Source organism: Dermacentor variabilis, chromosome 6 (genome assembly GCF_050947875.1).
Source record: "Dermacentor variabilis isolate Ectoservices chromosome 6, ASM5094787v1, whole genome shotgun sequence".
Classification (NCBI taxonomy): domain Eukaryota; kingdom Metazoa; phylum Arthropoda; class Arachnida; order Ixodida; family Ixodidae; genus Dermacentor; species Dermacentor variabilis.
The window spans coordinates 19099607-19123323 of NC_134573.1; the positions used below are offsets into that span (position 1 = coordinate 19099607).

The 23717-nt window shown below is 46.9% G+C and overlaps 1 protein-coding gene across 1 annotated transcript in view; it reads right to left on the reverse strand.

Moving 5' to 3' along the window:
• Positions 1–23717, reverse strand: part of LOC142584096 (uncharacterized) — a 160347-nt gene that overhangs the window by 41973 nt on the left and 94657 nt on the right. The window contains exon 3 of the mRNA XM_075694270.1: positions 7321–7413. Within this exon, the coding sequence (XP_075550385.1) occupies positions 7321–7413 (93 nt within the window). The remainder of the gene's footprint in view (positions 1–7320; positions 7414–23717) is intronic.

The window sequence follows — 23717 nt, forward strand, 5'->3', positions numbered from 1 at the left end:
TGAAGTTTCAGCGTACCGCGTGAGGTGGTCGATAGCAATAACCAAGCGGTTGCCGCTTGGAGTGTTGGGAAGCGGACCGTATAGGTCAATGCCGACGCGGTCGTACGCGCGCGCGAGGCATAGTAAAGGTTGCAAGGGGCCGGGGGCATGTTTAGGTGGCGTCTTGCGTCGTTGGAATATGTGGCATGGCCGGACATACTGGCGAACGAAACGGTACATACCGCGCCAGTAGTACCGAAGCAGGAGGCGAGAGTATGTCTTTAATGCACCAGCGTGGCCGCATTGTGGGTCGTTGTGGAACGTGGTACAGATGTCGGAGCGGAGATGTCGGGGTATAACAAGCAACCACCTACGACCGCTGGAATTGTAGTTGCGGCGGTACAGCAGGTTATCGCGAATGATAAAGTGCATGGCTTGGCGACGAAGCGTCCGAGAGATCGGTGCTGGCTACTGGCTGGAAAGAAAGTCAATAAGCGAAGAGATCCATGGGTCTTTGCGCTGCTCTGATGGTATGTCGGAAATGTTGAGGGTGATGGCACCGCAGGTAGAAATAGACGAGTGGACAGGACCAGAGGGCAGGGGTGACCGAGATAGAGCGTCTGCGTCTGAATGCTTTCGGCCTGAGCGATAAACGCGGATGTCGTACTCTTGTAGGCGCAATGCCCAGCGGGCAAGCCGACCACTTGGATCTTTTAATGAAGGTAACCAGCATAGGGCATGATGGTCGGTCACGATGTCAAATGGACGCCCGTACACATAAGGACGAAATTTGCCGATAGCCCAAATGATGGCCAGACATTCCTTCTCAGTAACCGAGTAGTTCGCCTCGGCTTTGGTAAGGCTGCGGCTGGCATACGCGACGACGCACTCTTCGAAGCCATCCTTGCGTTGTGCAAGAACAGCGCCGAGCCCGACACCACCAGCATCCGTATGGATCTCAGTTGGAGCAGAGGGATCGAAGTGTCGCAGTACTAGAGGCGAGGTGAGAACGCGTCGCAGTTCTTGGAATGCGTCGTCGCACGCCGAGGACCAGGCTGATAGGTGAGAAATGCCGGTGAGAAGCTGCGTCGAGGGGGCAATGATAGAGGCAAAGTTACGAAGCGCCGGAAATATGAGCACAGGCCGATGAAGCTGCGAAGCTCTTTCATAGTGGTTGGTTTAGGGAACTCGGATACGGCGCTAAGTTTTGTGGGGTCTGGAAGGATACCGTCTTTTGAAACTACATGGCCGAGAATAGTAAGCGTACGAGCGCCGAAGTGGCATTTCTTCAAATTTAGTTGCAGTCCTGCAGTGGAGTGGCACGCAAGTACTTGCTCGAGGCGGTTGAGGTGCGACACAAAATCGGTGGAAAAAACCACAATGTCATCTAAATAACAGAGGCAAGTTTTCCAATTCGGCCCTCGAAGAATGATGTCCATCATTCGCTCGAAGGTGGCAGGCGCGTTGCAGAGCCCATCAGGCGTTACGAAGGCTGTCTTTTGACGATCGGCCTCTGCCATTAGAACTTGCCAGTACCCGGAACGCAAATCCAGCGAGGAAAAGAATTCCGCTCCCTGCAGACAGTCCAAAGCATCGTCGATGCGCGGCAGAGGATAGACATCTTTGCTCGTGATTCGGTTAAGGCGGCGATAGTCGACGCAGAACCGAATGGAGGGTTCTGCGTCGACGAAGGGTTAGAATGAGGCCTTGAAATGTTCGACGTAAACGCAGTTCTTGCCTCTGGAACTGCGACTGCTAGTTTTCCTCTCGGGCTGGGCTGGGTCGGCGAACCATCGGGGAAATGGATCGGCGACGTGGGGAAGGCGACCGGCGTGAATCGAAGGGGAGGCGACTGTAAGAGGTGTCCGGAGGAAGGTTAGATTGGTCCTGACGCGGAAGTCGAGCAGGCCTGTAGCTTGAGGCACCCCCACTGTCAGGTAAACGGGGGCTGCGACGGCGGCAGAATCGTGCTACGTGGCCCGGAAAATGGCATGAATAACATATTGGCCGGTTGTCAGATGTACGCCACGGGTTGACGACAGGGGCTCCAGCGGCCAAGTAAGGGACGACCATCGGGCGTGAAGGTGGCGGCGGCACATAGAAGGTGCCAGTGCCCGGTAGGCTTCAGGAGCCGGAGGGGCGTAAGGCCGGGCGACAACGTCAGCGTAAGTTAGCGGTCCAGCTGCAGGCTGCGGAGGAGGGGCAGATGGCAGCGCCGCGGCAACTTGGGTCTGAATGACGTGGCGAAGCGAAGGAGCCAAGGTTGTCGACGGCTCGGGTGTGCTGTTCGCCAGAGAGAGTTGGCGTGCCACTTCCTGACGGATGAACTGCTTTATCTCCGGCATTAAAGCAAAGATGTCGGCAGCGTCGCGGCCGAAATCCAACGGAGATAGATACGTGGTGTCCTGCTGAGCAGCGCGTGTTGATGCACGCTGCTTGCACAGCTCGTCGTACTGCTGACAAAGCTGTATGACTTCGGCAATCGTCCGCGGACTCTTCGCGACGAGCATCTGGAAGGCATGGTCATCGATGCCTTTCATGATGTGCTTGATCTTGTCAGCTTCGTCCATAGATGAGTTGACGTGCTTGCATAGCGAGAGCACGTCTTAAATATAACTGGTGAATGTCTCCTCCTGGCGTTGAGCTCGACCACGCAAGCGCTGCTCAGCGCGAAGCCAGCTAACGGCGGGACGGCCGGAGACCTCTGCCAAAGTTGCCGTGAAAGCCGACCAGCGGGTAAAATCGGCTTCATGATTGCGGAACCATAGGTTTGCCACGTCAGTCAAGTAAAAGATGACATTTGTGAGCTTGGCGCGGTCGTCCCACTTATTATAGGCGCTTACACGGTCATATTCGGCGAGCCAGTCTTCCACGTCGTGGTCGTCTGTGCCGCTAAATATAGCCGGATCGCGCTGCCGGATGACGCCAGAACAGACGATGGCGGGGGGCACGGGAGCAGCAGCCTGGGACGGTCCCAGTTCATCTATAGCAACAGCTGGTGGTAGCGTTCGGCTGCGGAGTTCCAGGATGTGGAAGAGAAACCCAGCAGCTCCACCAAATGAAACGGGGGTGTTCGCCTAGTAGAATGGTCACTAGTTATAGGTTGTAGCGCTAGGTTTAAACAGGTCGGCGCTATATCGTAACCGGGGAGCAAGCACTTCTCGTCGTCTTCTTCTCTTGCAAAAGCACACCAGCACCATGCCCACTGCCCAGTGCCTTCAGTACAATTTATATTTATTTATTGCGAAGCTTTATAAACAAAGCTCTCAGTAAGATCCCGCAAGGTCATCAGAACTCATGTAGTTAACTTTATATAAATGTATCGTCGGGTTTCAAGTCTAGTAAATAATCCTGCAATTTTAAACTAAACGTCCTATTCCACATAATGAAAAAATGATGCATGCAGTAGGCAATAACTGAAAGTTAAAGTAAAACTGTATTTCTTGGTTTTGTGTGAGGTATGAAGTGATAAGATAAATTAGGGGTTTAAACACTGCTAATCTGTATTATCCATGCTTAGGATGAGTAACGTCACCATACAATAACTTGAGCACCCTGGGTTATCCTGGGCACGGAGGCCACAGTAACTGCAGCAAGGCCCGACGCTGTCTGCGAATTACAGGAGCCAATGTTGCCAACACTGTGTCGGTCTGTGAACAGTTTTCGACTGTCACCATGACGAAAGATTACGTCATGAAGCAGGAAGTCAGCGACTTCAGTGCCATAACTAGTCGCCAAAGCTTGCGCGATGGTATATCGCGTAGCAACAGCGATCCATTTGTTCCCGATACGGGTCAACTGCGTTAACTTCGCTCTGCAACGTGCAACAAACGACATTCGATGCATATGATGCCCAGGCGCACAATCGCGTGTAAGTGATCATATCCCCTAAACGGATGGCTAGCGGATCTCTTCTCGCACCGATCACGTCGCCCACGGGCGACGTTGATGAAATTGGTTTCTCTCATGATTTGACATCGCACGAAAAACCAGAATATCAGGTATGTCTTACACGCATAAAATTTCGTGACTTGGGCTTCGATTGCAGAAGGTTTGTTTTAGCTGATGGTGCTTCTTACAGTCCCTTAGCTGAAAGAGCTGGGGCCGCGGCTTGCGCATGAAAATGCACGCTGTCTATGGCTAGCAGAAATTTGCACACGCGAAATAGTATTGGCCAATCATAAGAGCAATAAGCGAATGTACGTGTGGCCATTTACAATCAGCGTATTTCAATAACACCAATGGCCTAATTCGAACACACAGGTTTCGAGATCGCCACCCCAACATACGACAGAAACGGAGCAAACACTGGCTATATGCGACGCCTATATTCGCCCGTAAGTCGAAGCAGCGACTGCTACAGAAAGTTAGCAGGCAACTATACAAAATAAGGATAGCAGTTTTATAGGCCGCATAAATTCAGAAACATTCGCTTATTAAACAAATTAGTGAGCATGGTGTCACGCGCAGACAAGTAAACATGCACACATCTCACTCGATGGCCGTGTACACTCGCTGCTAAAACGCCCGAGTGAAGAAGCGCGGCAGCAGCGGCGAGCGAACTACGTGCTGCCTCTCGCTTCAACACCAACCAAGCGCACACCTAGCTATCAGCAGTCGGCGTACTCTGTCCCCATCGCAGACCGCTTTAATATTGGGCCCGTGTGGCCGTGCCAGAGTGACCCCCCCTTTCCCGGAGTCTTGCACGCGATGGGAGAGGACGACGATTTGCCCGCTCGAGATGGAGTCACTGTCATCTGCTCCCCTTTCGCACGCTTTAACTCGAACCTATACCATACGGCGCGCGATGACGATGTTTCGCACTTAGACTTCATACGGAACATCGCGGATGAAGAGGCTGACGACAACAGCGGCGCAAATGCTCCTGGAACGTCCATATAATTCATATCGCAATAAAAAGCAGATGTCCTCGTACATACGCCACATCTGAAAAGAGGAACCACCAGAGAAAGAGGAGCCGAAAAATCAACCTAACGTGTAGGAATAAGCACCTACAGCCTGTGCGGAACATAACGCAGATAGCGAGCAGGTATGAGAGAGGAACGCGCCGTTCACAGCTGGAAGGAAGCTTCACGGGAAGAAAATGAACTTCAAATACTCCTGCTCATCGCTGTTTTTTGGCGTTTGCTAGCCAGAAAACTTTGAAAGAGTAGCCGGACCAAAATCGTCCTGGCTGGCTGTGACAGCTCGCCGGTAGGCAGAGCCATCCAGCTCTATAAGAACGAACGCCCGGCGGAAATGCACCGTGCAGTGGACAGAGCAACTCAACAAAAACGAATGCGCTCCGGGAGCCCGCGCATGCCAGAAGTGGAAACTCGAAGAATATCGCTGCGACTGAGAAGCTACATAGTCCGTATTAATGCGACAACGTTAAGGAGTCCGTGTCGCAGAAAATCCGGCGTCGGCGTCCAGCGTCTCGCGTATGTGTTCAGTGTCGGGCGTCGTTTCGACAAAAGTATTTTCGTAGCACCCCATACCCAGGTCCTCCATCTGACGCAAAAATTAACCGCAGTAATTGAATTGCTCATGCTAAAATACGTGAAAGAATAGTAAACTATGCCTTACACACAACCTACAAACGTGATAGGTCTCGGATTGTAATCGCACTATACGAGAAAACATAATTATAATGCGCGAAAAATCTGAGAAACGTATTTTCCATCGTTTCTACCATTCACATACAAGCCGCAGCGTCCGCCATTTGCGCGCACCGGCACGCGGGTGCCTTGGGGGCCACGGAGCGACGCGGCCGGTTCCCTACGATGCCTTCAGCTGGCGCTCGCCTCCATCGCAGCCTACGCAAGAGGCCGCGTTTCTACCACAAAGCACGTCTTCGTGTATAGCGTACGCGGCGAGCGTTTCCTGGAAAACTTTACGATTACAGACGCTCCGCTTGCCGGGAAACGTGAGAAGCAGTTAGAGGTCTTTGAATGTTGTCGCGTTCCACTCTTAAAGGCGAAGCTCAAAGTTCCTACAAATTTTTTCTAGCACCCCACGGAATTCATGGCAAGGTTTGTGCCGTGTCATGTAATAATATTATATTCGGCGCTTGCGGTAACTATACGTTGTATTTCGGAACCGAAGTTTCTTCTAATGCGAAGCACGTGATTTGTAAGAGCTTGCTTATCCATCAGTGGCGTAAGCAGGCGCAATTTTGTTGAAAACACCATCAAGAGGGCGATGATAAGAAAAAAAAAACGATTGAAAGCATCCGATCTTGTCCATAAGAACACTTACATAAAGCAAACGATATACTTTCTGGTTTCTGATAACATAAAATATGCTACATTTTAAAATATTGTATGTTTTCAAGATCTCGTTGGCTTCGGCAGGAAGGCTCTAATATTTTATTAATTGTTTATAATTTTTGCAAGCAGCTAAATGTGTGAGTAAACAAGTACACAGCTGGATCAAGGAATAACTCTGACTTCTGGTGGCTAACTTAACAGCCAAACAATAGAGTATCATGTGCTAGCTGCATATGTCTATTTCGCTATTTCATAACTTAAAGTCATTTGAATGAAGATAACAGTGATTTAGGGCACAGGGACATTAACGTTACTTTTAAAATGTGAACATTGGAGGGTCTCTACAAAACTTCTGTAAATTCATTTTCCAGTTGCTTATTTCCTCGTCAATAAACCGTTGAGGGCAAGACCTTTATACTTGCTCAGTAGCTATGGTGTTGGGCTGCTGAGCACGAGGTCGCGGGATCGAATCCCGGCCACGGCGGCCGCATTTCGATGGGGGCGAAATGCGAAAACATTCGTGTGCTTAGATTTAGGTGCACGTTAAAGAACCCCAGGTGGTCAAAATTTCCGGAGTCCTCCACTACGGCGTGCCTCATAATCAAAAAGTGGTTTTGGCTCGTAAAGGCCCAAATATTATTAGTTATACATTAAACCTTGTAGATGTTTTGCTTAGATATACACTCATGAATACTAAACTTGGATACCTATTGTACCGCACTGGTTCAAACGGTATTCTAAATTGTTATCTTTTTAAAGCGTAGAACATACGGCAGCTGCAAAATTTGTGCCTGCGTTTGGGCGCCATGTGTGCGCGCTCAGACGGCCGGTGCAGAGAGCGGGCGGTGCAAGCGCGCAGGGCGAGAGCTGAGCTGTGCGCTGAGCATCCGCCCTGAAGTAGCAGCACCCGCGCGAACACAAGTTTACTAAATTGTGCGCTCGGACGCAGACGGCCGAACTCAGGGCTCAACGTGGTCATATGCACGGTTACTATATGATGAGATAAATATTAATGCATGAACTTTTCTCTCTGGAGCTCAGCGAATCTAAACAGAAAACATTGTATACATACCGGTCCACCAAGCTTTTCACAAAGAAAGGCATTGCTTCCGACAAAACAGGAAGTCAAAAAGGCCAGTGCCATAGTTCCACGCAGGGCAGGAACCTATAAATAGAATAATGCAATGAGCACTGGCTCAGCAAAGCTGATGATGATGAGAAAGAGGAGGAGGACAAAAGCTTTTGTCATATGGCCAATCCCCCACAGTGGGTGTGCGCCATCGCATAAGGAATACCATACCATACCTTTCCCTTATCAACAGCCAGGTGGCACATGCCAGAAAGAACGTTTTGTTACTTTGTTTATAGATGTAAAACATAGCTTGTTATATTATATAATGTATCTTGATTATACGTACTTCTATACGATGCTGTTCAATAGATAATGAAACCTGCTCTGAAATATTTGTTTCTGAAAACTATTTAAGTGTGCATTTAACTCCTTCTATGTGACCCTGAGTAAGCGAAATCTACGTGTCCCGCCATTTCTCGCAGACCTACATTATCTGAGTCAAGCCATCTTTTGACAGTTGTTTCAAGATCTCCTCCAATATATTATATATACTTTGTTTTATGTCAAAGCAATGTTCCATTTCTACCGTGAAGTACACAAAGAAGTACAACAGTGCCGCATCTGGTTGTAAAATGGACAAGTGGATTGTTGAAATAGTTTGAGGGAAGCTAAAATATTACATCGCTTTGGCGCAGAAGAGGATATGAAATCAAGTGTAGAAATGCATTGGAGGATATTTCTAAGCCGCTGGCAAGAGGTGGCTTTACTCGCGTCATGTAGTCGTGGTAGCAACGGTTGGACGCGTGCTTTCAATTTTTGGGGAGGATATAGAAACAGATAAAAATGCCGAATAACAATTTTCGGAAATCAGCATTTCAAAGCACTAGCCTCACACTTTACTGAAGAAAATTGTACATTACCCTACATTTATTGCGATAAGAAAGATTTCCTGAATGCTTGCGCGCCCTCTGTCAAGCTACCAGCCATACTTTGAGCCGTCCCTACTTGGTCTGCACAGGGGACGCATTTCTGCTACCCTAATGTCCTGAAATCACAAGGCCTCAGGCAGACTATACACTCTAAAAACTAGAGAGGGTATCGCAGGAGTGAAGGGGCCGATTTACTCTTCAAAGCATTGTTTTACTCTCGCAAAATGTCGAGTAGAGTGAAATGCATTGTTCACTCCGTCACCAAGTGGAGAGTGGAATGTGCTTTTCAGTCTGCCCTCCAGAGAGAGAGAGTAGAATGCCCGTTCTACTCTTGCGGCAATAAAGAACAAAACGTAACGCCATCTTCAACTGTAGGAAGCTGGCCCCTAACATGGCGGTGTATTACTCACGCACGTTGAGCAAAGAACACACCATTTTGCTTCTAAGAGAACAGGCAGCCACAGTTGAAAGGAATGCGTAGCGAGCGCTCTACTTTTTCATTCGGAGTTGCTCCACCGTGCGCGCGCTCAACGTCGCGGAACAGTACAGCACCGGAGAAAGGTGATCCGTCCAGCGAGCTGCAACGAAGGCTATCCCAAGCCCCGCACACTCTCAGGTTCAAGGAATGGCCACAGAGGGCGAAAAAATCGACCGCGCGCTGCTGCTAATGAAACAAGCGTAGTAGGAGCACTCGAGGGATGCTCGAGTTAGTTTCAATATCTCCCGCTAGGGGCGCCTTAATAAGCGCAATTTTTTCTTGCATACTTTCTCCTACAATACCGAAGCATGTTTATGACATAAAATAAGCCATACAATTATCATTACTAATTAGATACTGTACATTTCATTAGTAAGTTTACTGTTTTTTGTCACTAAAAACGCAAATAGTGTTCAGCATCATCGATCTTCCACGTGACCTCTGGCCTGGATTTAAAATTTGTACCGGTATTTTCGAGTGCATGGAAGCACGGATTCATTCGTTCGTACACTTAGACCAATGCTTAGACTGGTTGCTTCTTTGTTGCTAAAACTAGTTTATTGCGCTTCGATGTCTCCCGTTAGTGAACTTGTGATGAAGGGACGTGTTTGCAAGCGGACATGTAAGCCCGAAAGCTTCGTTTCGGTCGTGCGCCATGCATCTGCCTCGGAACGGGAACCCTATTCTAGGACAGCAGTACGGGTGAGTCATTTAATATCGCTACCTGAATCCTTATGCAATATTGCTCTCGTTAACGTACAGGTGGAGACAAGTTAACGAACTAGATGCTGCATTACATATGGGCAGTCAGGACCCTCCACTGCAGTTTGCGAAATAAACTTTTAGTTGCGAATTCACGAAAGAGAAAGCGATATCGAAACTTGCGTCACATTCTTTATCTCGTTGTAGCCGTAGCCATGGGTGACAGAGTAGTCTTATCAATGTATTTTTTTTGTCGAGGCCGCATGCAAGTACTTTCGTCCACCGAACCGAATACCCCTTTGATAAACTGAAGCTAAAGTGCTGAATTTAATGTATCAAACAGTTTCACGCATGATAATTGACCCATATTTCATATCTGTTGGTTCCAAATGTTCTTGCTGTGCAGTTTGGTTTAGCTGAGGACATTTATTTTTGTAGTAGTGAAGTGGTGCAACACGTTCACGCAGAAAAAGAATATCATTTCTAATAGCTTCATGTCTTTCATGCATTTGCTTGTGAAACCAGCAGTGTGATCTCTTCTGGTGCATAAATGAGCGCACAAATGTTCTCATTTGTGATCTTAATAATACTTAAGCTGTTGACATGCATTGTAGTTAGGCAGACATCAAGTTTACGGAGAGTAGAAATATTTATTTACCATGCTGCTAAGCATCCTACAACAAACAGTGTACATTTGCATGTGCTCTGTAGTCACAAACCATTACGATGTATATGTCACACCTTTTCGCAGGTCATATTGCAAACTTGTGCTTATTCAATTTCTGATGCATTCAAAATTTTTGTTCCAGACATGCAGTAATGAGGATGGCACCAGTATAAAGCAACAAACTCCACGCACTAAAGAGAAGTTGCTGCCTGCTACAACAAGGTCATTGTGTGGACTTTGGCTGCTACCAAAAGGTAAACAACACTTGGTTCAGAAATAAATATGCTTGATATATGCTGCATTGGCTTACTAGTCTTTGGATACATGTAATTTGTTTAAGCAGATGATAGGAACATTTGTTCGTATTTAACTTCAGTATAATTGTTTCGAACATAAGAGAAAACACTACATGACTTTGGATAATCTCTGCTGTATCTCATGCGTTACTGTTGTGCCCCAACAGAGTCTGTGCCAAGCACATCTTGGTCATTACAGGAGCCCCCATCTACACCAAGAGGAAGGGGCTGAAGCCGAACTCGCAAGGCTTTACACCACGAACAAAGAAGTTCTTCTAGAAGTATTTGGATGAGATATCAAGTCTACAGACGACTGTGTCAAGAGTGAAAAGAGCCTCTGCCATCATTCCACCAGCACAGATATTGGCCGAGTCATCCACGTACCTCAACAACAAAAATTATGTGTCTTCAGATGTACCTGCAACCTCTGAACAAGCACAGACGACGCTGGCCAAAAGAGTTCCGTCAGCTTGCCCTTCCTTAATGAGCTTCCTGGCCTTGTCAAATACCATTTGTGCCAAGTAACATTTTTTTCCAATGAATGCATGCTTTTTCATTCCACATTCTTGGTAAAGATCATTCCTCTTCATCATCCAAACTTTAAAGGTCAACCAATTCTTTGCTCATACTTAATACCACTCGCTGTCTAGTAGCATAACATATGTGTAGCAGTATTTTCTAGTGTACGTTGCCATGTGCAATTCCTCTCCTGAAATAGCTGATGCGGCATTGGCATGTGTCTTGCACTAACATTTGCACTGTGTGCTATGTAGCATTAAACTTTTCTTAATGTTTTTGGCTTTCAGTGCTTGCAAGGTAGAGTGGCTTCTTTCTTGAATGCAAGCTTTCTCATTGGTATAATTCCTAGTCTCGTTCAGAATTGTTATTCTTGCTCGACAGCCTGTCTTTTTGCGCAAGCTACATTGAAGTGATCTATTGCGGAATTTTGTTTCGCTGCTGTCCGACTTGGTACTCGTCACCGTGTTACGTTTTTCGTATGTGGGAGCCTGGTCAGTGGCATTGGGAAACAGTCTCTCGAGGTAAGCACCTGCTCCTGCAGTCAGCGCAGCGACATAGACTCTGAATTTACACACACCATGATTGGTGCTCCCCATTCCGTCCTTTCCTGCTGCTGCCGTGTGCAAATTCTGCTTGTGGCCTTCCTGAGCCACGATTTGGCGTCGACGGAGACATACGTGATTACATGGTTTGAAGTTTATGAAGTTGATGTCCACATGGGTGGAAAGGCCCGCAAAAGTGGCTGCAAAATGGGGATGCCCACAAAACCGACCATGCCCATATTTATAGAATTTGGGGCACCAAGTTTGTGTTACACAATAGCGGCACGCGAAAGAGCGAAAAAAAATGCGCAGCTTAGAAAGGTGGTAACGCTGAATTGGCAAGTACTTCATGTCGCTATGTTGGCTGCGGCAGCAGATGCTTGCGTCACCCGATTGCTTTGCAATGAAGTTGCTCATCTTCAGTGGCGACTGTCTGTGCAAACAGGTAGGACACACTGTTCAATATGCTTGCGCTGCTGGTTGTTGCTTGTTACCAGACCACCAAGTGCGGTGAAGGCAAGCACTGTGCCTGCAGTCGGACGGTTGAATGTGCCGTAAGCGACCCGTGTGCGTGTATGCTCACTGTTGTCATGTGGATAATAGCCAATGTATAGTGTATAGTGCCAATGCGTTATGTTAGAGGTATGCTGCAGTGATTTGTTTGCATAGCCTTATTTCAATACTGTACCACTTGATCATGGTTGCCGTGTAACATTTCTCTGATGTGGCTGCCTGGTCAGTTGCATTGGGCAACAGCCTCTCAGGGCAAGCATCTGCTCCTGCAGTCCACACAGCGACACAGACTCCCTGTTTACACGCACCGTGATTGATGCTCCCCGTTCCGTCCTTTCCTGCTGCAGCAGTGTGCAAATTTTGCTTGTGGCCTTCCTCGGCCGTGAACTTGTGTCAATGGGGGCTTTCATACGTGATTACATGGTCCGAAGTGTATGAGGTTGATATCCACATGGGTAAAAAGGCCTGCAAAATGGCGATTCCCACAAAAGAGACCATGTCTATATTGAGAGCAGGTGGTGCACCAAGTGTGAGCAAGCCATTAAACGCCCCCGAAAGAACAAAAAGAAACGTGCAGGTTGGAAAGGAGGTAGCTCCTTTCCAACCTGCACGTAGCCAGGTAGCTCATGTCGCTGTGTTGGCTATGGCAGCAGATGCGTGCATCACCCAATTGATTTGCATTGCAACTTACAGCGACTGTTGATGCAAACAGGTGGGACACTGTCCAATCTGCTTGCGCCGCTGGTTGTCACTCGTTACTAGACTGCCATGTGCGACGAAGGCAAGCACTGTGCCTTAAGTTGGATAGCTGAATGTTCTGTAAGCGACCTACAGTGCGTGAATGCTCACTGTTGTTATGTGGATCTTAGCCAATGTACGGTGTATTGTCTGAACCTTATGCAATGATTGAATACCGAGTCTCATTTGATCATGGTTGCCATGTTAAGTTTCGTGGATGTGACGATCTGGTCAGCTGCATTGGGCAAAAGTCTCGCGAGATAACCATCGGCCCCTGCAGTCCACACAGCGACAATGACTCCCAATTTACACACACCATAATTGGTGCTCCCCGTTCGACCTTTCATGCTGCAGCAGTGGGAAAATTGTGCTTGTGGGCCTTCATCAGACGTGATGTGGCACGAACGGAAACCAGCATAAGTGATTACATGATCCGAAGTGTATGAAGTTGATAGCCACATGGGTGGAAAAGCCTTTGCAAAAGTGGCTGCAAAATGGTAATGCCCACCAAACCGACCATGCCCATATTGAGAATGTGAGGCACCAAGTGCGAGTCACACATTAACGGTACGCGAAAGAACAAAAACAAACGTGCAGGTCGGAAAGGAGGTAACGCTAAAATGCCGGGTAGTCCATGTCGCTCTGTTGGCTGCGGCAGCAGATGCCTGCGTCCCCTGATTGCTTCGCAATGCAAGTTACGGCGAATGTCGAGGCAAACAGGTGGGGCGCTGTCCAATTTGCTTGCGCTGCTGATTGTCGCTCGTTACCAGACCCCCATGTGCGACGGCTTAAGTGAGCTTCGCAGCGTATCTCGAGATGCACATTTTATTTCTGCTCTTGTACGAGAAGGTGCACCGCTTTTCTTCTGCCAATAAAACCGCACGTCCTGTTCACTCACTTGTGGGTTGTGTGTATGGGCTTCAGTAGAGGCTCTTTGGTCTCCTGGCAATTAGAACGCACCAGCTACGCGGCAGCCTAGGCAATGAGGCATACGCGACCACGGCGCGTACCAGCGCACGCGACCAGCGCAAAACGGCCATATTGGATTTTGCTCTAAAAAAAAAGAAAAAAAAAACTTTCGCCTCCTGGTATTTTCGTACCACTGCCAAAGGTACAGTTTCCCTTCTCTACAGTTGGTCTTTATTCTATGGACTATCCAAGGGAGATCGTGTGTCAGCCATCTTGCGTCGCTGCGAAAACACCATAGTCGTTCATCATTCATTGGATATAACAACAAATCCTCCACGGTAAGTGAATTCTAACTTAGGTGCCCATTCTGCGTACATGACCTGCTATCGCCAGGAAGTCGTCACGGAGCTTAGCCAACGCGGTTGACAACGGACTAGGCAAGCGCGCTGTGTCTCTCGATGTTAATCGAAAAATCCAGTCGCCGCGATAACAGCATGTGATTTTATTACTTGCCGCTAGCCGTAAGAGCTCTCAAAATCGCCAGCGCTGCGAGAACCATGGTATGTTCATTAAGGCGTGAGGCGAGTGGACGCTAAAAATGGTTTGTTCAACAGCCCATTATTTCGAGCGTATGCGGAGCGTGATCGGCGTGCGTTTTGCGTGTTTGAATTTATTCAGTTTGGCAGTCTACTGTGTACGGAACGCTGTTGAAATAAGGAGTCGCATAACAGAAGGGGTCAATTTGCTGGCGGCATGCTTTAGTTACAAGTAAGCCACGCGCTTGAGGGTGTCTCGCCCATTGGTAATCTGCGACCACTGAAGTTACTGCAGCACCAGTGTTAGTTTGAAACTTTGCCGCAAGAGGTCAATCGGGCGCGTTATCTTGAACTTACTGAAAACATGTGAGGAATCCACGTTTTATGCTGAATAAAGTATAAACACCATATAAGCGATCTTGCGCGCTACAGCGTCCACTCGTCGCCTAGAAGTCGTACTCCGTGCGAGCGACGATATTGAGCGACGCCTGCCCGCAATTGCCGGTATGAGGGCTGCAAACATGCGTCGAAACTAGCGTGACGCGTGATTTAGTAATTTAAGTTGATGTACTGTAAAAAAGTTGCATAAAATATTTCCGAAGGTCTTGCAGTAGGTTGTTATCCTTGCACGTATAAAAATTCAGTCGTTTGCTCGTTCCGCGCGACAATCGGTAGCATTTGAGCGTTGTACATCCAGTTCCGGCTTCGCTCTATTGGCTAGTCGCTCATAGCGCTTCCGGGAGACGAGTGACGATTTCTTGATTTCCAGAACCGAGCAATCTGTTGCTTCTTTGTCGCTCGAAGCCTTCGCTCATCGCCGTCGCGCACTAAATCGCCCTCGTGGTGTTTAGCCCTAACACAGAACTGTTTCTGCTCATGTATTGAAATGGTGTGATTATATGTCTGATATATGTCTCCTGTTGCGATTTTCGAGCATGGTGCAAATCTGAAAGGGTGCTTATGTCTACGAACTCGGTGAACTGTCAAGCAGGGAGTTATGCATAGGCATCGTATATAACGGCTGCTGTGTGGAATTACAATTTCAGGGGCCCTTTGCATACTCTTATTGTTTTGTGCATGCCTTTGCATTTGCTAATATGAGTTGGCACTTCAGAGTTACGTCGTATGAACAGCTAAATCACCCTTCCTCTGGGGGTTACAAGCGTAATGTGTGCATCTTGCTACTGCATGGCAAATCAAAATGTGGTTATCGCTTTAATATGCTTAGTAGAGAAATTAGATATCAAAATAAAACGTTGCGTGAATTCTGTGTTATCAGTCGTCTGTCGTACACAAAACAAAGAGTCGGTCTAATAAACTAATAACTGCGGTCTAACTGCAACTTTTACATGCCTGCAAGAATGTAAAATGCTAGATTTGAAACTGCAGCAGTAGTCGATTCTGTGAAAAATGAACTCCGTTGCGCACCTCATAAATGAAGATAAGTTCATGCCTTTTAGTGAGCTTAGATGCAGGCTGCCGTAAACTTTCCTGTTATTATTGAAATATTGGTAAACTTGCCACAACAAGCCTTGTTGCCTTTTCTTGTAGGCACATCCAGTCACATCCCTTGAACCGGAAGACCATATTTTCATCCATAATGAGCATCATGTTTGCAGATGCGATCCCCAGATTGTGGCTTGCGCAGTGGCACAGCCAGAGATGGTGCGGGGGGCACCTGCTTAGGATGCGTGACAAGTGGTGCTGTGATGCACCTCGGGCGAGCTCGTGAGCAACTCTAGAGCAGCCAGTTCCAGGAATCAAATAAAGCATCATCACGTGCCGAGAAATTGTAGATCATTACAAAGCCGAAAGAAGAATCCTTCCACCTACGCATAGGTCTCTCTCTCTGGAGGACGCTCGCATTTGGCGGCGCCTCCAGGGAAACAATTATACATCGCCACATTGGATCTGCTTAACACAGACGACGGACTATAATGACGCCCTCTGCAAAATTTGTAAGCATAAATGTACGCTAGACCATATAATATGGGAGTGTGCTGGCTCCCGAGGGGCCAATGAAAACCTTGACAGTAGAGGGGCATGAGAGGCCTTGCTCCAGAGCAGGGCTGAAGACGACCAGCGTGGAACAATCCGCCTGGCCGTTGAGGCCATGAAGACTAACCGTCCTCAATGCGCGGGGACTGCTTCGTCCTCCCCCCTTACCTACGTGTAGGTTAAGAGGCGGGCACTCCAGCTCGGTGGAATAATAAACTTTTCGATCAATCGATCAATCAAATGCGAATGACCGGACTAATGACAGACCTATGACATCTCACAATGACCAATATTCTATTTATTGGCAGTATTATTTTAACATTACTGCCGAACGAGGATGAACTGTCGCCTATTTATTTTTTGTTTATATATAAGAATTGAAGTTAGTTTAGCAGTTGACTGTTGTAGTCATTTAGATGTTTCGCATTCATTTCAGTAGGAAGACTAAGTGCGAAGACTTTCTTTTAGTGCCATGACCTTGACTCTCTTGATGTTGTTTTACACCATGTCCTTGTGTCGACTTCTGCACACGATATTTTTTCAGGCACCCGCTGTATATAACGCAAGAAGGCAGCTGCAAGCACACAAGGATGTCGAAGGACCAGCCCAGCGTGACTTCACGTTGTGCAGAGGAGCGAACGCCAATGAATCAAAATACATTGCCATGCAATTCGGACCATAATACTAGAATGTGGGTATATGGATGTACCATCTCACTAAATGTCAACAAAATCAAAATACACTATGTCACACCAAGTTGAAAATTCTCACGAGCTCTGGGCAGTCATCTTAGCACGGTATATTTATGTAATGTCTCTGATGGGAAAGTGAAAATCAAGTATGCTTTCTGGAGACACACACATAGGAGCAAGTGTCATTGAAATGTTAGAAATGTGTTTAAAAAAAGCTGATTAATTGTGAGAAGTGATTGATTTTTGTCTTGCTTCTCTACAGATATATCCATGGGATAAAAAAATAGTGCTACAATGAAATTGCATATTTGCTTGGTGATATGATACATGCTTGCAATGAGCATGGTGCCTGTGTTCACTATAAAAAGCAACAGCTCATGCTTGGTTAGGTGCTTATACACATTTAACAGTTTTATGAGCTTTCATTTAACAGCATGTGAATGCAAGCGTGCAAATACAAACCACTGTGATTCTGCATTTTAAACGCTAACATGAAGCAGGCAAATTTTCATGTCTTCCTTTTTATCTATTTTTACACCTAGATTTAAAATTATGGCTTCCTTTTAGGTTGAGGGAAGAGAATCCCATGTTTAAGAAGTCATTATCGTTTACGTCCATGCTCACGATACCAGTTCATTAGAACCGCTCGTGCCTCCTGAAGCGAAAGCAAGGAGCAATTAAGGCATTTAACTGTGTACACCGTGGTGCACACCTTACGTCTTAGAACCCGGAGAGTAACTTGGAATTGAAAATTATTTTAAAAATGTAAAATTGTGCTTTCTCTAATCTACTTGCCAACCAAGTATGCTAGTTGAGGTAGAGATGCGTTGCGAATTGTTCATCAATTGGCGGATGTGAACATGTAATGTTAAGCAAAAGCCCCTTAGTTTCATGGCTTCTGTAGACATAATTCTGGACGTAAGATAGAGTGCCCAGTGAAGCGATGAATTAATCTTCCTAGACACATATGTACTTGTTTTGAGACGAAGATTCTGTAAAGTGCAAGAATTTTTCTTACTTTAGCGCATCTTAACCACTTAAGTAGAAAAAAAGCTTTGGTTTAAGGTAGCTGGTCCATTGTTCAAGTATATGCATAGTCACATGCAAAATCCATGTGCATGGAAGGGATATGTGAAACAGGATGGTGCCGTTCTAGATATGTTTTGCTTCTTTGTCTTTTTCGTGCATTACCCTGCCTGTACTTTGCTTACGTCGCCTTTCCTGCATCATATTCGTCACATCTGATTTTTGGTTCACATCTAAAGCTATGCTATACTTTACTTAGATCGCATATTCAACGATCACAATAATTGATCATGTAATTATGCAAGTTGCTCCTCAGAAGTATAGCATTCTTACCGTAATGGGAATGAGAAGCTACCATATATGACAAGGCATTTGATGCGCAAGATTTTAATGCCAATGCTCCTTGCACTTTTATATTCATTTGATACACACTAGATAATATTGTAAATTTTATTTATTTGTGAGTAAGTGTAACGGATGAATCCCAACAGCACCCGGAAACTACTTTCGTGAGGAGGGCAACCGAATACGAAATAAAGTACGCCTCTTTACCGGTTTAAGAGCGGGACCCCACGATATTGCTGAAGAAGCACGACAAGACACACTTAAAAACAACGGGGTGCAGCCCATGCATGAATAACTTTATGTGAAATATAAGGAAAGCGAGCTAGACCTGCGGCTTCACATGATAAGATACAACACATTTCTAAGTGCACTGTACTCTCAGTCAGGAACGTCCATACACTGTATAGGACATTATCAAATGAGCTGATGTCTTAGAATACGGCACGCAAAAAAGTTTCTTGCACAGTTTACATACATTACCTGCCCAACGCTTAGTAGCTCATCTGGTAACCTCTGCCATATAAGTGCACGCGTTTTGTGCCAGAGAGAGAGAGAGAGAGAGAGAGAGAGAGAAAGCAAGGACACGAAAGGCAGGGAGGTCAACCAGAAGAGCATCCAGTTTGCTACCCTGCCCTGGGGTGGGGGAAAGGGGAATAGAAAGAGGAAAAAGGGAGAGAGTGAGCACTGAGTGTCTCTGGACGGGACACTATGCACAAGGAGACTATAAATGGTCTCTTAAACTGGTGCACTTCAAGTATTGCACTAATGCGCGATTCGCTTTTCGTGCCAGTGACGGGTGTGGCCACGGTCCAAGTATATTTGATTCGGTGAGTGGTCTTACGTCCAGTCGGTGTAAGGTTTCCCGCAGAGGGAGCCGTACACAATAGGCAGGTACACAGTAGGTGCTCGATGTTCTCCTCGCACCCACAGGAATCGCACATCGGTACATCGTACATCGCTGTACTGTATCACATAGTGATCAAAAATAAAATTCTCTTGTGTATACCAATAAACGGCCAGTTACGCCCGGACTTATATACAGCTGTGCAAAAATATTACCTGTGTAGACATTGCACCTTCCGCAGTGCTGCAAGTCAGATGGAGATAGGAGCAGTGAACCGAAGTACTGCATCGTGACACGATGTAGTGGTTCGGTCTCCATAGTCTGTAGCGCATCTGTAGTCAAAGCACTGCGGAGGCTACAACGCGGTGTAGCTTGTTGGCACTTTGCGCACATGGTTTGTTATGCAAAAAAGAGGGTGAGGTGTGCAGACAGGGCACAAGAGAAGAGAAGTGGTCAACACGAAGGCCGACTATCAACTGAAGGGAGCACTGAGCCGCAAAAAAGAAAGAAGACACAAAACTCATCTGCGCAAGCTCTGGAATGGTATCACCACGTGTCAGTCAGGTACATGTGCCGGTCTACGTGAGACACAGCTGTTAAAACACTTAATCTCTTCCTTATGTAAAGTAATCAAAGGCTGACTCATGCACGCACTTCCACCATTATACATATACATTGCCTCTACCATAAGACGCGTATCTTCATTCTCATGCCTGTACAATATCGCGCATTCAGCTAACTTCGGCGTGCAGTTACAATCTTGGCAATGAAGGGAAAGATTAGAAGGCGATCCACCGGTTAACGACCTTTTATGTTCCATTAGCCTCTGATTGATACACCGTCCCGTTTGCCCTACGTAGAACTGGCCACAGCTAAGGGGAATTTTATAAACCACATCCATACGACAGTCAGTAAAACTGTTGTTCTTATTGTGCTTCACTGGACAAATGTCTGTTCTTTTTTCACCTTTTACTTGCTCCTTTTTCCTCTGCACGGCAGCGCATATCTTATCTAGCTTATTGAGAGCAGTGAACGCAACATTAACATCATATCTGCTTGCAACTTTTTTAAGCGTGTGCGATACTGAATGAATGTACGGAATAGCCACTACTCTTTTTTTTCTATTACTGCTTTCTGTAATCATGTCCCTTCCCCTCGAAACCGACTTCTTCAGGCGTTCAGCCACAGTGGCCACTGCTACGCTAGGATAACCTGCTTCTAATAGGCGCCGGACCAGTGCATTAAAATCGGCGCTTATTTTGTGCATTCAGGGTCTGGTGAGAGAAGACTTAAGGCACGACATTGTCAATTCCGTTTTTTACTACATTGGAATGCTTGGATTGAAAATTTAACAACGGCTTCGAAGATCTTGGGGAGTACTGCCAACAAACGTGATTTTGTTCGAAGACCAAGCAAATATCTAGAAACTGAATTACGAATCGCTGAGGACATTCTTTGGTAAACGTTAATCCTCCTCTAGAAAGTCTAAATTGCTCAGTTACTGAGGTAGCAGCGGAATCGAATTCTTCCCTATTGCAGAAAATCAGGCAATCATCAACGTAACGAAATACCTTGATGACGCAATCACCTAAGGCTTTCTCTAAGCAGCTGTGAACGTTACTCAGGTAAATATCGCTATAGGGGGCAACCTTTGAGCCAATACAAATGTCTCATTTCTGCAGAAACACAGCATCTCTCCACCCAATCAGCGTCGATTTTAAGTAAATTGAACGAATTGCTAGAAAAGCTCCCGTGGAAACACCGCATCTGTCAATATAAGCCGACTCTTCAACTTGTTCTTTAATGCACTGATTTACGGAATTCAGCAACCCGTCATGCGGCAAGGAGTAATACAGGTCTTCGATATCCATACCAAAAGCTGTACAATCACAACGATTTTCCTGTCTCAAATACTGAACTAGTGCTTGAGAATTACGCAAGCAAAAGGGGTCTGAAAGAACTAGTGAAGCTGAGCTGTTATGTAGGTAAATAGTGGCACAGAACTGCCACGTCTCTTTCTCTGACACTAAAGCATGAAATGGAATTTCTTGCTTATGGGTCTTCGCCGAGAAAAACAGTTCGAAGGTGAGGGATTTTGCTTTCTTGACATTACAGACAACCCTATCAAGAGTATGTCTTGACAGGAGGTCAACCGCACGTTGCTTAACTACCGAAGGCTTGAGTTTTACTGGCTGCAAATTCTTTTCTATGGCTGAAATCGCTTTTTCTGAAAACATGTCATCTGGAATAATTATGAAATAACCTTCCTTGTCAGATATTACTGGTCTAAGTTTATGCTCCACAAAGTAATTAACTAACGGTCGGAGAGGGTCGGACGTCTTAAACTGAGAATTTGATTGTTTAATGCTTGCAATGCAGTCTGAAATACAGCGCGAGCGTTCTTCTTCCGAGACCAACCTGGTTATGCAGCGCGGTGTGCTTAAAACGTCAACGGGTTTTATGTTAGGCTTAAAACAGTGCGTAGGACCTGAAGCAAGGGTTTTTCTATGGGTATCACTTACGATGGCGTCTCCGAGACCCAGTACGTTATTTGATGGTGAATTATTAGAAAAGTGTTTCCTCCTACTTCGTACGACGTTTCATCCTCCACGGGAAGTCCGCCTGTAGCACGGCTAACCTGTTCCAATCGGCGTAAAGGCGATTCCTATGGCGACCATCTCCCAGGACCGCGCAACAGACCTTTAAACACTCCTGGCAGAACCTAACTTGGCGCCATGATTCAGCGGAAAGAATGGCACTAATCCTCCTGGCATTTCCAGTTGATGGTTGAAGGAAGCCACACATCATTTGAAGTTCCAATGGGACGACACGATTACGAGTAAACCACGACATGGTTCTAGCGCGGAAGATACACATCGCAATTAAGGAAGCTAACGAAGCAGGATTGTGCTGATAAGTAGCGGAACATGGGAAAGGGCTCAGTGTACTAGAAATGAAGCTTAGAACGACAGAAAGCTGAGCAAGTTGGCAAGGATTGATTAAGCAAAAAAAGGGGGTGAGGCGTGCAGACAGGACACAAGAGAATAGAAGTGGACAACAGGAAGGCCGACTATCAACTGAAGGGAGCACTAACGCGAAAAAAATAATGAAGACAAAAATTGATCTGCGCAAGCTCTGGAATGGTTGGTATTTCGCGTCGGTTTAACCTGTGGCACCTCGTCACCTACAGAGTGTAGCTTCAGCATACATCGAGAGTGCTTACACGCCGCCTACTCCTTCGCTTGGATGGCACCAACAAAAAAAAATTGCATCACTAAGCGACGCAGAAAGGCTACGACGTCGACGGGTGATTCTCGCGTTGGTCTGGCAAGGGACACGCCGGCGTGAAGCAGAACGCCTTCGTGCGTTCGCCGCGCACGCAAGGAACTCTGCCACTCGCCTTTCCGAAGCTGAGCGCGTGCCGAGCGCGAGTTCACGAAGCAAACATCCAACAGCTTCTGTGAAGACACGTTTCACTTTCGTGTTCTACCGGCCCCTATGAAAGAGGCATCGAACCTAACGTTTGTTCTTTCTTCTTTTCTTTCTTTCTTTCTTTCTTTCTTTCTTTCTTTCTTTCTTTCTTTCTTTCTTTCTTTCTTTCTTTCTTTCTTTCTTTCTTTCTTTCTTTCTTCCTTCCTTTCTTTCTTTCTTTCTTTCTTTCGTTCTTCCTTTCTTTCTTTCTTTCTTTCGTTCTATCTTTATTTCGTTTTTTTATTCACCTTCTGCCATTGCATCTTTCCTTGCTTACGGGATACCAGCCATCCCTGACGAAAATATTTTAAGGCGAAAGCCTTAAATACACCATCAGACGCTTGCCTTAGATCCGAGAATTCATCACGATTGCTCCTATTCTGTGAAACGTAAATCCTGACCACAACAAGGGCAGGCGCGTTGGCCGAGCGACTGCCCTTCTCCAGCGCCTAGACGTAACAGCGGACGACGTCACGTTCGTGGAAGCCGCCGCCTACCGCAAAAACCGACCCTTCTCCGCGGTCGCTGTCTCATCCACGCAGCGGACTCTCAACTCCGCCACGATCCTCACCCGAGACCCCGAGGCGGCAGAGCGAGTAGCCATAGCCCTGGCTGTGCTCGACGGCAAACAGGAAGGGATCTACAGCGACTCCAGACCGGTCATTAAAGCCTTCGGACGTGGCGTCGTCTCCGACCAGGCGTTACGCATCCTGCCTAGCGCGGACCCGGGCAGCCTCAAGCACCGCACCGTCATCTGGTTCCCCGCCTATCACGGTCGGGCGCCCCGTCCAATCTCAACGAGATCGGCCACGACGTAGCGTGCGCACTCATTGACTGCGCCGTCCCCTGGTGACCCCATCTCGCCCGGCTAGAGGACAACGTTGAGGCGCTTATTACGCACAGCGAAATCACAAAACACTTCTACCTGGGGCGCTGCTCCTTTACGCCACAACACCCCAAACTTAACAGGCCGCAGGCGCTAACACTACGCTTACTACAGACCTACTTGTACCCAAACCCCCCAAATTCAACGTTTTCTATCCCGACGGGTACCCCGGCGACACGTGCTCCTCATGCGGAGACACGGCGACACTCGCACACTTGCTCTGAAAGTGTAGAAACACTCTTCCTAACTCTACCTCGGACAAGTGGGAGAAGTCCCTCAGAAGCTCGCTGCTCGCCGACCAGCAAT